General features: G+C 42.5%; 1 protein-coding gene across 4 annotated transcripts in view; it reads right to left on the bottom strand.

The window, feature by feature from the left end:
• LOC118400066 (contactin-4-like) overlaps window positions 1-23,149 on the bottom strand; it is a 172,691-nt gene that overhangs the window by 89,085 nt on the left and 60,457 nt on the right. For all 4 annotated transcript variants that reach the window (XM_035796461.2, XM_035796463.2, XM_035796460.2 and 1 more), the window contains exon 5: window positions 9,641-9,736. In XM_035796461.2, coding sequence (XP_035652354.1) covers window positions 9,641-9,736 — 96 coding nt within the window. The remainder of the gene's footprint in view (window positions 1-9,640; window positions 9,737-23,149) is intronic.

The raw sequence follows: 23,149 nt of genomic DNA on the forward strand, positions 1-23,149 counted from the left end.
CCGGTGTGGAAGCACCTGCTTTCAATACACTTTATATCCCCCATTTCCATGAATTGTTAGCTCTCTATATGACTAATAACTACATTCAAATAAATCACAGGGTTTGAGTATGATTTTCCAAGAATATTACTCAGTTACCTGCAAAGTTGTTTTTATCAAGAGAGTGAACACTGTCTCTGTACCGTAATGGAGTATAATTATTTTAACATGTCTACTAGTGTATATATGTCTGTATAAAAGCCTCTACCTTGTACTTGATACTAATATGGGAAACGGGTCAATAACACTATCACAGTATATCCCCTTAGGAAACACATGCATCTCACTTGTGTGTGTGTGTGTCTTTAATATGGTAGGAAGATGTGCCATGCGTGCTGTTGCAAATGGGTTCGGCAAATTACACTCTGTGTGGATTCTTCCTCTGGCGATAGCCAGAGTGTAAAAATGTCTCTCAATACAGTATTTTTGAGTTATCAACTCAGGAGTTTATTTATGGAGATTATAAAATGTGTCATCCACTAATCAGATTATACATAAACCCTGACAGCATACCCCTTCTGAAATACGGAGTCACAGATGACCTGTAAATGCCTTTTAGTAAACATTCTGCTGATATTTGCTGCTAACCCATCGGGTGTAAGGCAATGTGAACTCACACCCCTGTGTCCCTAGCTAGGAATAGAATAGAAGGAAATCTATCTCTGTCTCTTTCTTTCTTTCTCTCGCCTCTCTCTAACTCAGTCGCACACGCACAGGCACGCACACACACACACGCTCCCTTGCCAGTAGATCATACAGCTCAATCTGCATATTTGAGCTCACTATGCATGCACTCTGCTGCACAGGGAGCTTGTAGACAGCTGTCTGTTATACATTGTGGGCCCCTTGACAGCCACTCAGGCAGAGGCCCAGTGGAGCCCTGGGGATACACTGGTACTCAAGGCTGGAACCCATGGCCTTGCCCACCTACATAGGGTAATGAATATGAATACTGCACCACCCACATGCAGGATTTGATTGAGCTACTGGCTTCATGAGATATAGTGTGGCAATATGGCAGATTGTTGTCAGTATCGCTTGTCATAGGCTGTCACCATCTTGAAGACACGCTAAGAGCGACACCCCTCATCATGTCAAACGAATGACTTACGATGGAAATGCTTCCCAACCCATCACATCACACTTGTGAGGCGTCACTACAGTATGCACTCATGGCTTGGGTACATACTGTATGCGGTCAGGTCCAGAATTATAGGCACCTTTTACAAAGATGAGCAAAGACTATAAAATAAATAAATAAATAAATAAACTCTATTGCATGCTCAAATGAATGGGAACATTATATTATTTTATACTAATACAATTGCTCAGTGAAAGAGATTTTATTTAACAAGTAATCATTTTTTTTCAATACCTTTCAATACCTCATCTTGTGAGGACAATGTCACTGAGCCGTTTTCTAAAAGGTTTTATGAGTTCTTAGACCATTCCTCCATACAGAATCCTTCCAGATCCTTGATCTCCATCATCTGTGCTTATGGACTCTTCAATTCAAAGCACATTTTTTTTAATGGGGTTCAAGTCTGGAAACTAAAATGTAGATTTTCGGTTCAATTAACAATTTATTTGCTGAATTTGATGTGTGCTTGGGGTTATTGTCCTTCTGGAAGAGCCATTTGTGGCCAAGTTTCAGCCTATTGGCAGAGGCAAACATCCTGGTACTGGGTAAAGTTCATGATGCCGTCACCCTTAGCAAGGGCCCCAAGACCAGTGTAAGCAAAATAGCACCATAACATCAAAGATCCACCACCATATTTTACATTTAGGTATGAGATTACTTTCTGCATATGCATCTTTCTTTCGTTCTTAGATTTGTTGGATGACACGAAAATAGAGGTCTTTGGCCATGCACATTTGCGGCGATAGAAAGAATATCATTAAAAAACATTTTTGGTATAGAATATAGCTCAGTATTTGTAATATTTATTTGCTACAATATTTTTGGATTATCTTTATCAAGGGTGCCAATAATTTTGGACCTGACTGTATACTATGGAGTCCTTCCACAATCTCCATTTTGTTTATTCCTGAGCTACTACACTCACTCTGATGTACATTCATGGAGTCAGCTGTTAAATATACTGTAAGGACCATTGGTGCATCTCCTATTATTATTACACTAGAAAGACAGCAACATAACGCAACTTTTAAGGTCAAAGTATTCCTTCTGTTCAAACACAACGCATCAGCTGAGTGGGAAGGACTCCACGAAGATACTCACAATGACCGATTGCGCCAGTACAGGGATATACACTCTGAGGTATACTCTTTAGTTTTGTTCTTAGCATTTGACTTATCAGACTCTAGCTTTGAAATGAATTTCATCTGCTCTTCAAGGACTTCTGTGGAAAACCGTGTAGGAACAAAAAATGGAAACCTACTTTCTAAGAAGAAACATTCCGTCAATAGAATTCCTCCAACAGGAAGTAGAGTAACATTCTATAGGAAAATATTTCAAATTAACCTTGGTCTTTGAGAAGAAATATCTCCTTTCTTCATTCTTTCTGAAACAACATTGTGAGAATTAAAATTATGTTCCACTTCTCATTACTAAGAAGACATGTAACTCAAGGAGAAACACTTAATTGACAGGCTGACACGGTACCATGCATCGGAAGTGAGTCACCAGCCTCGAGGTGGCCTTTGTTATATGTATTGATGTGATTGAAATGTTCTCGCCTTTCTTACACAACAAGTAATGGGTTTATTAAAATACAAACTAAAGTGGAGATGTCATCCCCAAAGGTCATTCGAGCCAGCGACCAGCCCTCCGCTAAATACATTAGATATGAAATTATCAACAATGAAAATATGAGGGTAAATCAGGATACTATTAACAATGTGAAGGGCCGACGCCGGGCAGGACAAGCAGGTACGGGGAGTCAGACATTTATTCGGGAACAGACAAGGAAACAAGACAGGAACAGCGTCGGAACCCGGGTAACACGCACATGAGACAATTAATCCCGAAGCAGGGAACAGAGCTTGGGAACAGACAGGTATAGGGAAGGTAATGACACAAGTAATTGAGTCCACGTGAGTCCAATGATCTCACCCGATTCCCACCTGGGCAACCCGGCCCGAGACATGGGTGCTGGGCAAGCCGGCTGGTGGGAACCTCCCCACGAACCGGCAGGGGTGTGGGAGCCTGGCCATCCGGCTGAGGCATAGGAACCTGACAATCCGGCTGAGGCATAGGAACCTGACAATCCGGCTGAGGCATGAACGCCTGTCGATCCGCAACGGCGTGGAAGCCTGATGATCCGGCAGAGATGGAACAGTCTGACAAGCCTGCTGGGCGAACAAAACCTGACAATCCGGCTGAGGCCCGAAGTTGGATGGGCGCCCTCCGAGCCAACATGGGGCAGGGAAACCTCTCGAGCCAGCTAGGGCGTGGAAGCCCGATGAGCTGGCTAGGCACCCCCGGTTCCATCGGTAGCGACCCAGAACCCACGTCACCACCAAACAGAACGCCAGTACTCCCCGATGCGTCGTGTGATGGCTTTGGGATTCTGTAAGGGCTGACGCCGGACAGGACAAGCAGGTACGGGGAGTCAGACATTTATTCGGGAACAGACAAGGAAACAAAACAGGAACAGCGTCGGAGCCCGGGTAACACGGACATGAGACAATTAATCCCGAAGCAGGGAACAGAGCTTGGGAACAGACAGGTATAGGGAAGGTAATGACACAAGTAATTGATTCCACATGAGTCTAATGATTGCTGATGTGCGTGACGGGGGGGAGGCAGGTGTGCGTACTGATGGTGGCTTGAGTGCGTAATGCTGGGGATCCTAGCGCCCTCGAGCACTAGGGGGAGGAAGAGCGGGAGCAGGCGTGACAAAATGCCTTTATTTCTAGATGGAGGACTATGATGAAGGTAAGTGGAAAGGGTTGAATACTAACTTTTTCCAGGCAGTTTTCTGCACCTTTGTTTTAGCTTAGGCACTGGCACCAAACTATGAAATATTCACATCTGAAATTGTAATTGGCCATGGAGCCTGCCAAGCTTTTGTTAGGAACAATCCCAACAGGCTACAAACTACAAATTGCTACAGCCCTTGTTTATCACCGATCCCTCCACTTACTGTACTACCCTGCAGGAGTAGTAGGTGAATTTATGACATCTGTGAGAGAGGTTTGAGTGAGCGAGGCAAAGCAGGTGTTGCATTTAATCACTCCTGAAAGAGATGGGATCGATCCCATCTGATCCATCTGCCAAAACAAGACAGAATGTGCCAACAGGCAAAGGAGGTGACAGCCTAAATGATAGCACAAATATGATTTGAAATACGTGGATACCCTATTTTTCCAGATGTGTGCCTAAAGTAACAGTTAATGCGTATAACCATAGCATGAGAAAAAGCACCGTCATTCGAATGTGTTATCGTAACTCATTGCTACAACCGCGTCCTACTGAAGCTATGAGAGCTGTAGGACGAAGAGACGAAGAGACTTTGAGGAAACTGTTTGCTAGAGGAGATAAGCTCTTCCTCACACAAAGCTGCCGCCCGTATGCTCAAGTGACATAACTCAGAACTGAAAAACATTTTTCCTGGCTGAAAGGGAATTGTTTAGATTTCTACCAGTTTCTCTCTCAGAAATATTCAAATAGACAAATAACAAGAAAACATTTGGTACTCAAGCTTTGCCATCTCGGCTGCACATTCAGTTCAGATATTTCAGAAATATTGAACGTGTACAAAATGTCCTCATGCAATATATATACAATACCAGTCAAAAGTTTGGACACACCTACTCATTCAAGGGTTTTTCTTTATTTGGGCTATTTTCTACACTGTAGAATAATAGTGAAGACATCAAAACTATAAAATAACACTTATGGAATCATGTAGTAACCAAAAAAGTGTTAAACAAATGAAAATATATTTTATAATTGGGGTTCTTCAAAGTAGCCACTCTTTGCCTTGACAGCTTTGCACACTCTTGGTATTCTCTCAACAAGCTTCATGAGGAAGTCAATTAACAGGTGTACCTTGTTAAACGTGAATTTGTGGAATTTCTTCATGATGACGGAAGTGAGTGCTACGGGGCGGTAGTCGTTTAGCTCAGTGACCTTAGCTTCCTTGGGAACAGGAACAATGGTGGCCCTCTTGAAGCATGTGGGAACAGCAGACTGGTATAGGGATTGATTGAATATGTCCGTAAACACACCGGCCAGCTGGTCTGCGCATGCTCTGAGGGCGCGGCTGGGGATGCCGTCTGGGCCTGCAGCCTTGCGAGGGTTAACACATTTAAATTTCTTACTCACCTCGGCTGCAGTGAAGGAGAGTCCGCATGTTTTCGTTGCAGGCCGTGTCAGTGGCACTGTATTGTCCTCAAAGCGGGCAAAACAGTTATTTAGTCTGCCTGGGAGCAAGACATCCTGGTCCGTGACTGGGCTGGTTTTCTTCTTGTAGTCCGTGATTGACTGTAGACCCTGCCACATGCCTCTTGTGTCTGAGCCGTTGAATTGAGATTCTACTTTGTCTCTGTACTGACGCTTTGCTTGTTTGATAGCCTTGCGGAGGGAATAGCTGCACTGTTTGTATTCGGTCATGTTACCAGTCACATTGCCCTGATTAAAAGCAGTGGTTCACGCTTTCAGTTTCACGCGAATGCTGCCATCAATCCACGGTTTCTGGTTAGGGAATGTTTTAATCATTGCTATGGGAACGACATCTTCAACGCACGTTCTAATGAACTCGCACACCGAATCAGAGTATTCGTCAATGTTGTTATCTGACGCAATACGAAACATATCCCAGTCCACGTGATGGAAGCAGTCTTGGAGTGTGGAGTCAGCTTGGTCAGACCAGCGTTGGACAGACGTCAGCGTGGGAGCTTCTTTTTTTGTTTCTGTCTGTAGGCAGTGATCAACAAAATGGAGTCGTGGTCAGCTTTTCCGAAAGGAGGGCGGGGCAGGGCCTTATATGCATTGCGGAAGTTAGAGTAACAATGATCCAATGTTTTTCCACCCCTGGTTGCGCAATCGATTTGCTGATAAAATTTAGGGAGTCTTGTATTCAGATTAGCCTTGTTAAAATCCCCAGCTACAATGAATGCAGCCTCCGAATAAATGGATTCCAGTTTGCAAAGAGTCAAATAAATTTCGTTCAGAGCCATCGATGTGTCTGCTTGGGGGGGGATATATACGGCTGTGATTATAATCGAAGAGAATTCTCTTGGTAGATAATGTGGTCGATATTTGATTGTGAGGAATTCTAAATCAGGTGTAAAGAAGGATTTGAGTTCCTGTATGTTTCTTTCATCACACTATGTCTCGTTAGCTATAAGGCATACGCCCCCGCCCCTCTTCTTACCAGAAAGATGTTTGTTTCTGTCGGTGCGATGCGTGTAGAAACCCGCTGGCTGCACCGCCTCCGATAGCGTCTCTCCAGTGAGCCATGTTTCCGTGAAGCAAAGAACATTACAGTCTCTGATGTCCCTCTGGAATGCTACCCTTGCTCGGATTTCATCAACCTTGTTGTCAAGAGACTGGACATTGGTGAGAAGAATGCTAGGGAGTGGTGCACGATATGCCCGTCTCCGGAGTCTGACCAGAAGACCGCCTCGTTTCCCTCTTTTTCGGAGTCGTTTTTTTGGGTCGCCGCATGGGATCCATTCCGTTGTCCTGGTTGAAAGGCAGAACACAGGATCCGCGTCACGAAAATCATATTCTTGGTCGTACTGATGGTGAGTTGACGCTGATCTTATATTCAGTAGTTCTTCTCGACTGTATGTAATGAAACCTAAGATGACCTGGGGTACTAATGTAAGAAATAACACGTAAAAAAAAACAAAAAACTGCATAGTTTCCTAGGAACGCGAAGCGAGGCGGCCATCTCTGTCGGCGCCGGAACTTACTTTAAGACATGTTGGTCAGTCAATGTGGAAAAAGTCAAGAACTTTGAATGTTTCTTCAAGTGCAGTTGCAAAAACCATCAAGCACTATGATGAAACTGGCTCTCATGAGGACCGTCACAGGAAAGGAAGACCCAGAGTTACTTCTGCTGCAGAGGATAAGTTCATTAGAGTTACCAGCCTCAGAAATTGCAGACCAAATAAATGCTTCATAGAGTTCAAGTAACAGACACATCTCAACATCAACTGCTAAGAGGAGACTGTGTGAATCAGGCCTTCATGGTCAAATTGCAATGGACATTAGACTGGTGGAAATTTGTCCTTTTTGGTTTGAAAAATGTGAGATTTTTGGTTCTTACCGCCTTGTGTGGGTGAACGGATGATGTGTATTTCCCACCATAACGCATGGAGAAGGAGGTGTTGTGTTGTGGGGGTGCTTTGCTGGTTACACTGTATTTGATTTATATAGAATTCAAGGCACACTTAACCAGCATGACTACCACAGCATTCTGCAGCGATACGCCATCCCTCTGGTTTGGGCATATAGGGACTATCATTGTTTTTCAACAGGACAATGATCCAACACACCTACAGGCTGTGCAAGGGCTATTTCACCAAGAAGGATGGATTGAGTGATGGATTGCTGCATATGATAACCTTGCCTCCACAATCCCTAGACCTCAACCAAATTGAGATGGCTTGGGATGAGTTGGACCACAGAGTGAAGGAGAAGCAGCCAACAAGTGCTCAGCAACTCCTTCAAGACTGTTGGAAAAACATTCCAGGTTAAGCTGGTTGAGAGAATGCCAAGAGTGTGCAGCGCTGTCATAAAGGCAAAGGGTGGCTATTTGAAGAATCTCAAATATTAAAAAAAATGTTTTGGTTACTACATGATTTTGGTTACCATATGTGTTATTTCACAGTTTTGATGTGTTCACTATTATTCTACAATGTAGAAAATAGTAAGAATAAAGAAAAACCCTTGAAGGAGTAGGTGTTCTAAAGCTTTTGACCGGTAGTGTATATATATATATATACATACAGTATATATTCAATAATTATATTTAATAGCAATACAATGATCATTCTTCATCAGCCGCAGCATATTACTGTGGGTTGAAACTGTGTATAAAGTTCAGCCTTCACCATTCATCTCTCATGCAGAGATCTTCTAAATAACCAGACACCCTTTTCAAGTATAGGGAATACAAGCTTATCCTCTTCACTTCTGAAAAGTTTTCAGTTTCTAAGAAGTGGTGATAACTAAAGCAATTCCTTTTGCTCTTTTAACTTGTTAAGAATTTATGAACAGAAGAAAATACAATATAAGCAAGTATGTTTCACAATGGAAAATATACAGAAATTCAACTTGCGTTTGAAAAGTAATTAATGATTCTATTTCATCATGTAAGAATATTCAGCAAAACTGAAAATGATAGTTCTCAGTTCTGATGGGTTAAGACCAACCCGTAGTAATTTGAACATTCTGTGGATATGAAGCACTTTTAAAGCTAGGATCTGCAGTTGCAAAATCAATTTTTGGACTTATAAATGAATGATATAAATGAATGATATAAATGAATGACATACCCATTGATTCTTGAGGAATACAACTTACAAATGCCTCGTGAGCTTAGTTTAACTGTCATAACCCATCAGAACCCAACATATTGTATAAGCTTGTTTTACTCCAATGATTGTAAACAACGTAAATGTAAACAAACACTGTATAGCCAAAAAACATGGTTAAAACTATAATATTGATATAATGGATGGCCAGTCCTTGCATCAGCTCAGTCTATGATTTTGAAAGTAATTACATTTCTCTATGTCCATCCTTCAGTTTTTTTACTAAAACAGAGACAGGGATGGGCTTTGTTATTGTTTCAACTGCAGATTCTAGCTTTAATTGAGCAACACTGTCAACACAATTAATAAGATGTTAAAACACATGCTGTTCTTTTAATGAATAAAAGTAATCAAACTGATATGGGAAAATAATATATTATATGCCATTTAGCAGTCGCTTTAATCCAAAGTGACTTATATGCATGCATACATTTTATGTAGGGATATTCCCAGGAATCAAACCCACTATCCTGACATTTGGAAGGGCCATACTCTACCAACTGAGCGACAGAGGACGATGGAAGGTACAGAAAGTGCGAGGAGGCTTGACAGGTGGTTATATAAATGAATCTCAAAACAAAGTCCCTCCTATGAAAGAGAGGTAGGACTCCAAGGCTGGTAGGGAGAGGAAGCTAAACTCTCGACAGAGGAGAATGGCTTAACACCCCATGGTTAGCAGAGGGTGATAATGTTTGCGCAATCTATTGGATACCGGAAACGATCCGTTGGAGATCACTTGGCCTTGGCTCCCCACAGATGCGGGTAAAGAGGGTGTTGGTCAGCTATAGGCTAGTGGCACACAAACACCTTTGTCTCCCGAGGGCAATTTGGCAAGCTAACACTTGCTGACGGTCTTAGGAAACATGAGCAAGAGGAAGATAGGCAGCTCCAGGAGCTGAAAGCAGCAGAGAGGAGTCTGTCTGTCTGGAAACTCCACTCTTCATTTCTGATGCCTCAGCCTCGGACATATCCTAAGCTGTTAGAAAAGTTTCAATGTGTTCAGGAGAGAGACGTGTTATAGCCTGACAAGCAGGTGACAATGTATGGCTCAGTTATCACTATAAAGAGTCTGTGGTTGGTTTCTTACCTCCAGAGTGAGATGGGGGACCACACAGCAGCACCACCCCCTGTCCCTCGCGAACTGACACCGAGCTTCTTCTGTGGGTCTTGAAGTTTTCCATGTCTGAAAAATAATAGGCATTATGTAATACTCCCTGCTGGATTGTGGCCCGACAAATCTTTGATAGAAGACAAGACAAAACAAACAAACACAACATGTTTGTGCAGAGCAAGAAAACAGAACACACATTTGAGAAATCAAAAGAAAAGAGAGAATAACTTTGGGTCAAATTGAACAATCTCAGGTGCGCTGCAACTGTGCTGCACATCTAACATCTAACTAAAAAATGTCAACAATGGTCAGAAAGGAAAGTGGTGAGAGGTACACCTGCTCGTCGGACATCTCATTTGGTGGAGGAGGAACAATGGGCTGGGGCTGTTTTTCATGGTTCGGGCTAGGCCTCAGACTATTATTCTTCCTCAATCAAACTTTACAGTTAGCACTATGTATTGGGGCAGGTAAGCGTTCTCCTGGAATCCGCTAAACCCAATGTGTTTCATGAAGCTCCCAACGAACAGTTATCGTGCTGACATTGCTGCTAGAGGCAGTGAGTGTTGTAACCGAGGACAGATGATTTTTACGCGCTACGAGCTTCAGCGGTCCCATTCTGTGAGTTTGTGTGGCCTACCACTTCGTGGCTGGGCAGTTGCTGCTCCTAGACGGTTCCACTTCACAATAACAGAACTTACAGTTGACTGTTCAGCTCTAGCAGGAGAGAAATTTGATGAACTGACTTGTTGGAAAGGTGGCATCCTATGAATGTGTCATGTTGAAAGTCATTGAGCTCTTAAGTTTAGGCCATTCTACTGACAAAGTTTGTCTATTGAGATTGCATGGCTGTGTGCTCGATTTCATACACCCATCAGCAACAGTTGTGGCTGAAATATCTGAATCCACTCATTTTAAGGGGTGTCCAAAAACTTTTGGCAATGTAGTGTATATTTAGCTGGAGATGAATAGTCATGATGGAAATCCCTGTGAGCCTTGCCTTGTGCTGTACGTATACACATTTGGGGGTGGTAAACAGCCTTAAGCTCTGCCTCAGGCTAAATCCCCCTGTGACTGAGTGTTTACTGAGGGATCCCAAGCCTCAATATGAGAAAAATGTCACACACAGTTGCATCATTAGCTTCAGCCCGGATGTTTTGATGGTCCAATAAGAATAATACTAATAAAAATAGTTTTAAAAAATTCAAAAATCATGTTAAACACCATTATCGCACACAGAGTGAGTCCATGCAACTCACATTGCCTGCTTTTCACATTTTGTTCCTCAACAGCCTTACTTTAAAATTGATCAAGTAGTTATTTTTTCTTCATCAATCTACACCCCATCATTGCAAAGCAAACACATATTTTTTTTATTTTTTATTTAAGATAAAACACTGAAATGTCACATTTACATACAGTTGATTTCGGAAGATTACATACACCTTCGTCAAATACACTTAAACTTAATTTTTCACAATTCCTGACATCTAATTCAAGAAAACATTTCCTGTCTTAGGTCAGTTAGGATCACCACTTTATTTTAAGTATGTGAAATGTCAGAATAATAGTAAAGATAATTATTTATTTCAGATTTATTTTCTTTTATCACATTCCCAGTGGGTCAGAAGTTTACATACACTCAATTAGCATTTGGTAGCATTGCCTTTAAATTGTTCAACTTGGGTCACACGTTTCAGGTAGCCTTCTACAAGCTTCACACAATGAGTTGGGTGAATTTTGGCCAGATCCTCCTGACAGAGCTGGTGTAACTGAGTCAGGTTTGTAGGCCTCCTTGCTCGTACACGCTTTTTCAGTTCTGCCCACTAATTTTCTATAGGATTGAGGTCAGGGCTTTGTGATGGCCACTCCAATACCTTGACTTTGTTGTCCTTAAGTCATTTTGCCACAACTTTGGAAGTATGCTTGGGGTCATTGTCCATTTGGAAGACCCTTTTGCGACCAAGCTTTGACTTCCTGACTGATGTCTTGAGATATTGCTTCAATATATCCACACAAGTTTCCTCCATCATGATGCCATCTATTTTGTGAAGCGCACCAGTCCCTCCTGCAGCAAAGAACCCCCACAGCATGATGCGGTCATCCCCTGTGCTTCACGGTTGGGATGGTGTTCTTCGGCTTGCAAGCATCCCCCTTTTTCCTCCAAACATAATGATGGTCATTATGGCCAAACAGTTTTATTTTTGTTTCATCAGACCAGAGGATATTTCTCCAAAAAGTACAATCTTTGTCCCCATGTGCAGTTGCAAACCGTAGTCTGGCTTTTTTTATGGCGGTTTTGGAGCAGTGGCTTCTTCCTTGCTGGGCGGCCTTTCAGATAATGTGGATATAGGACTCATTTTACTGTGGACTCCAGCATCTTCACAAGGTCTTTTGCTGTTGTTCTGGGATTGATTTGCACTTTTCACACCAAAGTACGTTCATCTCTAGGAGACAGAAAGCGTCTCCTTCCTGAGCGGTATGACGGCTGCGTAGTCCCATGGTGTTTATACTTGCATACTATTTTTTGTACAGATGAACGTTAGGCGTTTGGAAATTGCTCCTAAGGATGAACCAGACTTGTGGAGATTTTCTTCTGAGGTCTTGGCTTATTTATTTTGATTTTCCCATGATGTCAAGCAAAGAGGCACAGAGTTTGAAGGTAAGCCTTGAAATACATCCCCAGCTTCACCTCCAATTGACTCAAATTGTGTCAATTAGCCTATCAGAAGCTTCTAAAGCCATGACATAATTTTCTGGAATTTTCAAGCTGTTTAAAGGCACAGTCAACTTAGTGTATGTACACTTCTGACCCACTGGAATTGTGATTCTGTGAATTATAAGTGAAATAATCTGTAAATAATTGTTGAAAAAATGACTTTCGTCATGCACAAAGTAGATGTCCTAACAGACTTGTCAGAACTATAGTTTGTTAACAAGAAATTTGTGGAGTGGTTGAAAAACGAGTTTTAATGACTCCAACCTAAGTGTATGTAAACCTCCGACTTTACTCAGTAATTTGTTGAAGCTCCTTTGACAGTGATTACAGCATCGAGTCTACTTAGGTATGACACTACACGCTTGGAGCACCTGTATTTGGGGAGTTTTTCCCATTCTTCTCTGCAGATGCCCTCAATCGTCACTTCACAGCTATTTTCAGGTCTCTCAGAAATGTTTGATCGGGTTCAAGTCCGGGCTATGGCTGGGCCACTCAAGGTCATTCAGAGACTTGTCCCGAAGCCACTCCTGCATTGTCTTGCCTGTGTGATTAGTGTCATTGTCCTGTTGGAAGGTGAACATTCGCTCCAGTCTGAGGGCCTGAGTGCTCTGGAGCAGGTTCTCGTCAAGGATCTCTCTGTACTTTGCTCTGTTCATCTTTCCCTCGATCCTGACTAGTCTCCCAGCCCCTGATGCTGAAAAACATCTCCACAGCAATATGCTGCCACCAACATGCTTCACCGTAGGGATGGTACCAGGTTTCCTTCAGACGTGACGCTTGGCATTCAGGCCAACGAGTTCAATCTTAGTTTCATCAGACCAGATAATCTTGTTTCTCAGAGTCTTTTGGTGCCTTTTGGCAAACTCCAAGCGGGCTGTCATGTGCCTTTTTACTCAGGAGTGGCTTCCATCTGGCAACTCTACCATGAAGGGGTCATTGGTGGAGTGTTGCAGAGATGGTTGTCCTTCTGGAAGGTTCTCCCATCTCCACAGAGGAATTCTAGAGGTCTGTCAGAGTGACCATTGGGTTCTTGGTCACCTCCCTGACCAAGATCCTTCTCCCCCGATTGCACAATTTGACCGGACGGCCAGCTCTAGGAAGAGTCTTGGTGGTTCCAAACTTCTTTCATTTAATAATGATGGAGGCCACTGTGTTCTTGGGGACCTTCAATGCTGCAGAAATGTTTTGGTAACCTTCCCCAGATCTGTGCCTCGACACAATCCTGTTTTGGAGTTCAACGGACAATTCCTTCGGCCTCATGGCTTGGTTTTTGCTCTGATATGCACTGTCATCTGTGGGACCTTATATAGACAGGTGTGTGCCTTTCCAAATCATGTCCAATCAATTACATTTACAACAGGTGGACTCCATTCAAGTTGTAGAAACATCTCAAGGATGATCAATAGAAACAGGATGCACATGAGCTCAAATTCGAGTCAAATAGCAAAGGGTCTGAATTTTTATATACATTAGCAAAAAATATATAAAAAACAGTTTTTGCTTTGTCATTATGGTGTATTGTGTGTACATTGCCAAATAATTTATTTTATTTAATCCATTTTAGAATACGGCCGTAAAGTAACAAAATGTGAAAAAAGTAAAGGGGTCTGAATACTTTCCGAAGGCACTGTATATACAGTACCAGTCAAAAGTTTGGAGACATCTACTCATTCCATGGTTTTTCTTTATTTTACTATTTTCTACATTGTAGAATAATAGTGATGACATCAGAACGATGAAATAACACATATGGAATCATGTAGCAAACAAAAAAGTGTTAAACAAATCAAAATAGATTTTATATTTGAGACACTTCAAAGTAGCCACCCTTAGCCTTGATGACAGCTTTGCACACTCTTGGCATTCTCTCAACTAGGTTCATTAGGTAGTCACCTGGAATGCATTTCAATTAACAGGTGTGCCTTAAAAGCTAATTTACGGAAATGATTTATTTCTTAATGCGTTTGAGCCAATCAGTTGTGTTGTGACATGGTAGGGGTTTCACACAGAAGATAGCCCTATTTGGTAAAAGACCAAGTCCATATTATGGCAAGAACAGCTAAAATAAGCAATGAGAAACAACAGTCCATCATTACTTTAAGACATGAAGGTCAGTCAATATGGAACATTTCAAGAACTTTGAACTGTGCAGTTGCAAAAACCATAATGCGCTATGTTGAGTACCGCCACAGGAAAGGAAGACCCAGAGTTATCTCTGCTGCAGAGGATAAGTTCATTACAGTTACCAGCCTCAGAAATTGCATCCCAAATAAATCCTTCACAGAGTTATGACTGACAAATATCAACATTAACAAGGAGACTGTGTGAATCAAGCCTTAATGGTCGAATTGCTGCAAGGACCACAATAAGTAGAGACTTGCTTGGACCAAGAAAATGAGCAATGGACATTAGACCGGTGGAAATCTGTACTTTGGTCTTTGTGAGACACAAAGTAGGTGAACGGATGATCTCCACATGTGTGGTTCCCACCGTGAAGCATGGAGGAGTAGGTGTGATGGTGCTTTGCTGGTGACACTGTCTGTGACTAATTGAGAATTTAAGGCTCACTTAACCAGCATGGCTACCACAGCATTCTGCAGAGATACGCCATCCCATCTGGTTTGCGCTACTATAATTTGTTTTTTTAACAGGACATACTTCCAGGTTGTGTAAGAACTATTTGACCAAGAAGGAGAGTGATGGAGTGCTGCTTGAGATGACCTGCCCTCCACAATCACCCGACCTCAACCTAATTGAGATGGTTTGGGATGAGTCGGGCCACAGAGTAAAGGAAAAGCAGACAACAAGTGCTCAGCATATGTGGGAACTCCTTCAAGACTGTTGGAAAAGCATTCTAGGTGAAGCTGTTTGAGAGAATGCCAGGAGTGTGCAAAGCTGTCATCAAGGAAAAGGGTGGCTACTTTGAAGTGTCTAAACTCTCAAATATATTTTGATTTGTTTAACACTTTTTTGATTATATATATATATATTATATATATATATATTGTATTTGGTCAAGATTTCACAACGCAGTGGACCGCTCACGCCCCTTGCCCTCTCCCCAGACCTACAGCACCGTTTAGATGTCAATGAATCTCAATTCAACGGCTCAGACACAAGAAGCATGTGGCAGGGTCTACAGTCAATCACGGACTACAAGATGAAATCCAGCCCAGTCACGGACCAGGATGTCTTGCTCCCAGGCAGACTAAATCACTTTTTGCCCGCTTTGAGGACAATACAGTGCCACTGACATGGCCTGCAACGGAAACATGCGGTCTCTCCTTCACTGCAGCCGAGGTGAGTAAGACATTTAAACGTGTTAACCCTCGCAAGGCTGCAGGCCCAGACGGCATCCCCAGCCGCGCCTCAGAGCATGCGCAGACCAGCTGGCCGGTGTGTTTACGGACATATTCAATCAATCCCTATACCAGTCTGCTGTTCCCACATGCTTCAAGAGGGCCACCATTGTTCCTGTTCCCAAGAAAGCTAAGGTAACTGAGCTAAACGACTACCGCCCGTAGCACTCACTTCCGTCATCATGAAGTGCTTTGAGAGACTAGTCAAGGACCATATCACCTCCACCCTACCTGACACCCTAGACCCACTCCAATTTGCTTACCGCCCAAATACCAAATAGGTCCACAGACGATGCAATCTCAACCACACTGCACACTGCCCTAACCCACCTGGACAAGAGGAATACCTATGTGAGAATGCTGTTCATCGACTACAGCTCGGCATTCAACACCATAGTACCCTCCAAGTCGTCATCAAGCTCGAGACCCTGGGTCTCGACCCCGCCCCTGTGCAACTGGGTACTGGACTTCCTGACGGGCCGCCCCCAGGTGGTGAGGGTAGGCAACAACATCTCCTCCCCGCTGATCCTCAACACGGGCGCCCCACAAGGGTGCGTTCTGAGCCCTCTCCTGTACTCCCTGTTCACCCACGACTGCGTGGCCACGCACGCTCCAACTCAATCATCAAGTTTGGGACGACACAACAGTGGTAGGCTTGATTACCAACAACGACGAGACGGCCAGGGAGGAGGTGAGGGCCCTCGGAGTGTGGTGTCAGGAAAATAACCTCACACTCAACGTCAACAAAACTAAGGAGATGATTGTGGACTTCAGGAAACAGCAGAGGGGAACACCCCTATCCACATCGATGGAACAGTAGTGGAGAGGGTAGCTAGTTTTAAGTTCCTCGGCATACATCACAGACAAACTGAATTGGTCCACTCACACTGACAGCGTCGTGAAGAGCGCAGCAGCGCCTATTCAACCTCAGGAGGCTGAAGAAATTCGGCTTGTCACCAAAAGCACTCACAAACTTCTACAGATGCACAATCGAGAGCATCCTGGCGGGCTGTATCACCGCCTGATACGGCAACTGCTCCGCCCTCAACCGTAAGGCTCTCCAGAGGGTAGTGAGGACTGCACAACGCATCACCGGGGGCAAACTACCTGCCCTCCAGGACACCTACACACCCGTTGTTACAGGAAGGCCATAAAGATCATCAAGGACATCAACCACCCGAACCACTGCCTGTTCACCCCGCTATCATCCAGAAGGCGAGGTCAGTACAGGGTGCATCAAAGCTGGGACCGAGAGACTGAAAAACAGCTTCTATCTCAAGGCCATCAGACTGTTAAACAGCCACCACTAACAGTGAGTGGCTGCTGCCAACACACTGTCATTGACACTGACCCAACTCCAGCCATTTTAATAATGGGAATTGATGGGAATTATGTAAATATATCACTAGCCACTTTAAACAATGCTACCTTATATAATGTTACTTACCCTACATTATTCATCTCATATGCATATGTATATACTGTACTCTACATCATCGACTGCATCCTTATGTAATACATGTATCACTAGCCACTTTAACTATGCCACTTTGTTTACTTTGTCTACACACTCATCTCATATGTATATACTGTACTCGATACCATCTACTGTATGCTGCTCTGTACCATCACTCATTCATATATCCTTATGTACATATTCCTTATCCCCTTACACTGTGTATAAGACAGTAGTTTTGGAATTGTTAGTTAGGTTACTTGTTGGTTATCACTGCATTGTCGGAACTAGAAGCACAAGCATTTCGCTACACTCGCATTTAACATCTGCTAACCATGTGTATGTGACAAATAAAATTTGATTTGATTTGAATGCCATCACTCAGCAAAACGCCTGTCACTCAGTCAGAGTCTGCAGAGCAAATATGGATATTCTGAACTTCTTCCAAAAGAGAGGCAGAAAAAGCGAGCAGGTTGAGCATGAGCAGGCAGCAGTGATTGAGAGGGCAGAACTGCCAGAAAGTCAAAGTGCAATCACAGCAGCGGCAGGTTTAGCCACAGGTTTGTGCAGGGAAGGTGGTAGCTAATGCTAATAAGCTAGTGTTAGAGCTCAGCCTCCTTTAGTTATTGGGTGTCAGACAGAGTTAGCGAAATGCTTGTTCTGAGACTGAAGAGATGAGAGAACACTTTTCTGACTGAAGTAGTTCCCCCCCTGTGGACTGAAGCTGAACTTTACTACAACTAGATATTTAACCCTGTTTAAAATGGACAATGTTGAGGTGGTAGAATTGAAAAAATGAAATTAATCATAGAGGTCTTATTCCATTCTACAGGTAAACATGCTTGTCTCATGTCTGTTATTTCCATATACAGTATTCTAAGCAACTATTTGTAAAAAAAACTGCCAATTATTAAATTGGTTAAATTATTTGTATATACTTTTCTTTAGTCAGGGGAGCCCAATTGAGACCACATCTCATTTGCAATGGTGCCGTGATGACAAAAATTCCATCAACACAACAACAAAAAGATAAAAACTACAAGACAGCTATAAATATAGAACTTGAGGTTATTACAACAAGTTATAACAATGAATTGAAACAATTGGACACTTCAGTGAACTAATTTAACAACAGAGTTTTAAACTGCCCCATTGACACCAGGAAATCCAGGTGTCATTTGTTTTGTAAGGCATTCCATAACTGTGGTGCGTTAAGACTGAAAGCGGATTTACCAAATATTGTGGAGACAAGCGGGACCTCGAGAGTTACCCAACCCTGCAAACAGGTTTGGTTTCTCATATATGTACATTTCAACAGGGAAGTGAGGTATATTGGAGCAGAGCTTTGTCAACAAGATGGGAGCAATGAAGTGATCTACAGGATCTACTTCATGGAGCTTTTATTTGTTTTACTCTTTTTAATCACTTAACTACCTACTTGTTCTATTGTTGTTGCATTGTCGAGAGGCAAACCTGCAAGTTAGTATTTCATTGCATTGTGTACTCTTTTTTAGATCATGTGTATATGACAAATAAACAAACTTGGACTTGAACTGGACTTGACTTGAAGGGAAGCGGGTCATTCCATGAGCATGAGAAAACCGCGATACACAAAGTGTAACGATCGTCGTTGGAATGAGGTGAGGACCAAAGCGCAGCGTGGTAAGTGTTCATGATGATATTAATTTAAACTCAGAACACTAAACAAAATAACAAAGAGAAAGAAACGAAACCAAAACAGTTCTGTAAAGTGACAAAACACACTAGACAGAAAATAAACACCCACGAAACAAAAGTGGGAAAAGGCTACCTAAGTATGATTCTCAATCGGAGACAACTAACGACACCTGCCTCTGATTGAGAACCATACCAGGCCAAACGCAAAAACACAACATAGAGAACGGAACATAGACAACCCACCCAACTCACGCTCTGACCATACTAAAACAAAAGACATAACAAAGGAACTAAGGTCCGAACGTGACACAAAGCTACGACGGTGTCTTGGAAGAGAGACACGTGATCATATACAAATGTACGCCAGGTTTGAAATGATTATGTTACATAGTCAAATATTATATCTGTTTGGGCTTCTTGCAGTCAATTTCTTGCGGACCACGAGTTGGGGAACCCTGCAGTAAACATAGTTCAATCAATTGACCACTCTACACAAACAACCATTTGATTAGTACTCCTCCTATTACGTCTTGGATATTTAATAGGGTACCAAACAGCATATACAACACGGTGCAACCATACAAGAATCACTACCACAAGATTATTACAGTTATCCACACTAGATTACAATCATTGTTGCACGGTTGAGCCTGCCGAGAAAAAAACATCACAGCTGAGGCCGACGGAAAAACAACTTTCATCATGTACTTTCACTCCTGAAATGATGAAGTCATAGTCTCGGGAACATCAAGAAGGCGATATTAGACCCAAAATGTTAAGGATGAAATCAACAAGGCCCAAATAAATAGGGCCTCCAAAACAAAGGAGGACTCCAGTATGCAGAAGGTATTTTGCTTAGCCTAAGTCACACATGAAGGATTTTAATGGCTCCAATGGTTATCAGGTTTCCATTGTGTTTTATTCATCACTCTCACTACCGCAAACATTACAAAGCAATTCAAAAATGGCTTAGAAACTAAAATTACCTTTTTATTGAAACTAATTTATGTTTGACAATTGATGGGAAACAATAACAGGCCGCAACAGACTCCTGCAACTTCCCTCGCCATTGTTGCCCGGCGGATCTGGGTAAAGGGAATTCGGAAAGCAAAGAGCAGTCTTCATGGATGAGTGTGCAGAGCGTCTCGGGTGGGACCTGGATAAATATGGGAACTGCAATTGGGAACTTCTCAATTCCTTTCAAGAGGCTGTGAGCAGTGATTCGATTTGGAATAATGCCATACCTACCACAGACATGAAAGGGGCAGTTATGCAAAAGTGTGTTTGGGGGGAAAAGCTGCACAGACCGATGCTGTAGATATCGCACAAAGACAAAACAGCAGCGGTCGAGCTTGTGGACAAATTCCCCTGATTTTCCTCTTCTCCCTTTGATATTTCCCCGAACACTACTTACTGAATGTTCCATTTTGTTTATTTGTATTGACACTGTTTAAAGTGGGGACAGTATGAATTTAACCAGTGGTAATTTACTACAAGTGAAACCTGTCTCCACAAAAATGGGCCAAGTTAGAAAGAATTTGACCGTCGGGGACACAGACAGCGATAAGAAGGACATTCATACTGTATCTTTCTACCACAGGGAACGACGAGACATTTATTTGATAACGGGTGATATCGCAGATTTAAGAGCACCTGTTGTTCAAATTGGATTAATTAACCTTAATTAACCTTGCTCTGTAATATGCTCCATATTGTCATGTGACCTCGAGCAGCGATGCAGGAATGAAAGCTCTCTTTCCAGGGCGACTCAATGGAAAAGTCTTGAGCGTCTCTCTGCAACCAACCCAACCTGCTTTGAAACTATATTGCTGATTAGTTCTGCTCCAGGAGCAGATTTAAATGTAAAATTACTGGGCTCACTGATTTATGAAGAGGACTATAAGGTCAGCTAATATATGTCATACTGACTATGGGACAAGTCTATTAGGAGGCAGGCTGTAATTATTTCTTAAAACATAAATCTCCTCTGAACCCATACAAGAACACACTTTTGCTAATAGCTATTTGAGACTCTTAAGCTCTATTAAGAAAATATATTCCTTGCAACTTTTCACAGATTAATATGAGATTTGGCAATTTGGAGTCAATTATATGCACCTACCTCCGCAATTGAACTGATGAAAAAAAAAGGAATGAATGAATCTCATATTTTCTTTCTCAATGCAAAAAGATAAATGCATTTTGTTGATACCATACCATTAAACTGGTAGATCATTAAACTGCACACTGGTAGAAAATCAGTACAACGTTTATCCCATTTTGGAATAATTTCGGTTGAATACATTCTATTCTGAACATATTCTACAACATCCAAAATGGTTTCAAATGCTATGGCAGTTCAAAGTGTTTCTACATTTCAACTATAGACAGTATTACTGGTAAAAGAGAATGTGATCTCTGGACTGACTGGGCTTAATTGTCTGCAAGTGAACTCTCCATTTGGGAAGTCTAGACTGCTTGACTTTTCTCTATCAAAACACACATTTAATGACTGTATGCCGATGTCCCGTGCACGTGGGCCCACGGAGGTCATTCTGTGTCTATATTGGTCCAATCTTGCTACCGGGGGATTGGTAACAAAAGGTTTGGAGTGGCACTGCCGCCCTCTTTCATCTCAACACAGGATGGGGTGCTAGATAAAAGCCACAGAGAGCCTAGGAAATAGAGAGTCTAAGGGAACAAAGTGGACAAAAGCATTGGACATCTAAGGTGCTGAATTAATTTAACAAAGTATATTTTTGGGCATTATTTGGGATCGAGATAAAAGCCATCGCAGTAAAAAGAAACAGTACTGGGACCACTTCACTGCAAGTGCAGGAGGCCATTTTTTGATCATCCTGATAAAACACACACACACACACACACACACACACACACACACACACACACACACACACACACACACACACACACACACACACACACACACACACACACACACACACACACACACACACACACACACACACACACACACACACACACACACACAGTGCCCCCTCCTGTCCTGAAAGCCAAAACAGAGCAAACAAACCATTGTTGCAAAAAGGCCCCGAAGAGACAAGCAGAAATCCTTAATACAGTATGATACAGGCCAAGTCTTAAGAGGAGCCTCTGCAGAGTCGGAGCGGCCAGTGCTGGGGAGGGACTTGACCAAATGCATGCTCCTCTAGGCACACAGCTGTGCTCGTGCTCTTTTTGTTCAAAAGAAAGCATGCCATCAGCCTTCAAGGGACATTTCAAATAATTCACATCAGTCGCAACAAAAACAACAGGCCTTGTATATGTTGGCATTGAACTACTCTTCGCCATGATTTCTTTTGAGAAATACTGAAGGAAATATATAAATAAATACAAATCAAGTGAGAAAAAAATGGCTTTGTAGTATCAAGACTAGTTACGTCTTTCGGTTCGATCTAAACATACACACGAGAGTGGAAAAAACAGAAGACTCTAGCACTACAATAACGTAGGTCTATGTCCATAATGGAACGAGCTAACTACAATAAATCACAGTTTGAATGTGACTCCTTATCCAATTAGCATCCATTATTTTAAGGGTGGGATGACATTACATACAATGATCCAGATGAACCTGATGATCACATCCCAGCTATATGAGCATTCTAAATGCCAGGACGACTTATCATACTTCAACAAGGCTGTCCAAGCGGAACAATGGGATTCATTACGCAACCAACTCCTGGAGGTACGATTTACTACCGTGATGAGGGCAGAGCTTAAGGGACTGAGGGTCGATTTCAATGATGTTCTACTCTAGTACCTATCGCACACCATAAACCACATATTTAAATATGTTTGTCATCACGACTTGATCTTTGGAAGTAGATGTGTTGCTATCAGATATGACATTGTGTTGATGATGATCTGTTTATGTTTGACATGGACCATAGTACTATATCTGTTGTTGCTAGTCTTCTCTACCCCTTCAGTTCGGGAAAGCAATTTTGATCTTTTTAAGACACGTTGGCCACAGTATCTCTATTTGAGGTATAGAGTGAGGTATTCTTTCTCCTCACAGCAGGCTGTGTAGGGGCTATAGATGGGTCTCCTTGATGGTCGAGATCCTGGGGAGGCTTTTGATGGTTTCCGCATCCTTCCCTTTCCGCTGAACTCAGAAACAGACCCCGGAGTATTTGCAGGGGATTGAAAGTTCGACTCATCTTTGCACGCTGAACTTACTGCACCTGGGTTAACTGGATTTGACATTGCATCATAAGAGTAGGTTCAAATGT

This window comes from Oncorhynchus keta, chromosome 21 (genome assembly GCF_023373465.1).
Source record: "Oncorhynchus keta strain PuntledgeMale-10-30-2019 chromosome 21, Oket_V2, whole genome shotgun sequence".
NCBI lineage: Eukaryota > Metazoa > Chordata > Actinopteri > Salmoniformes > Salmonidae > Oncorhynchus > Oncorhynchus keta.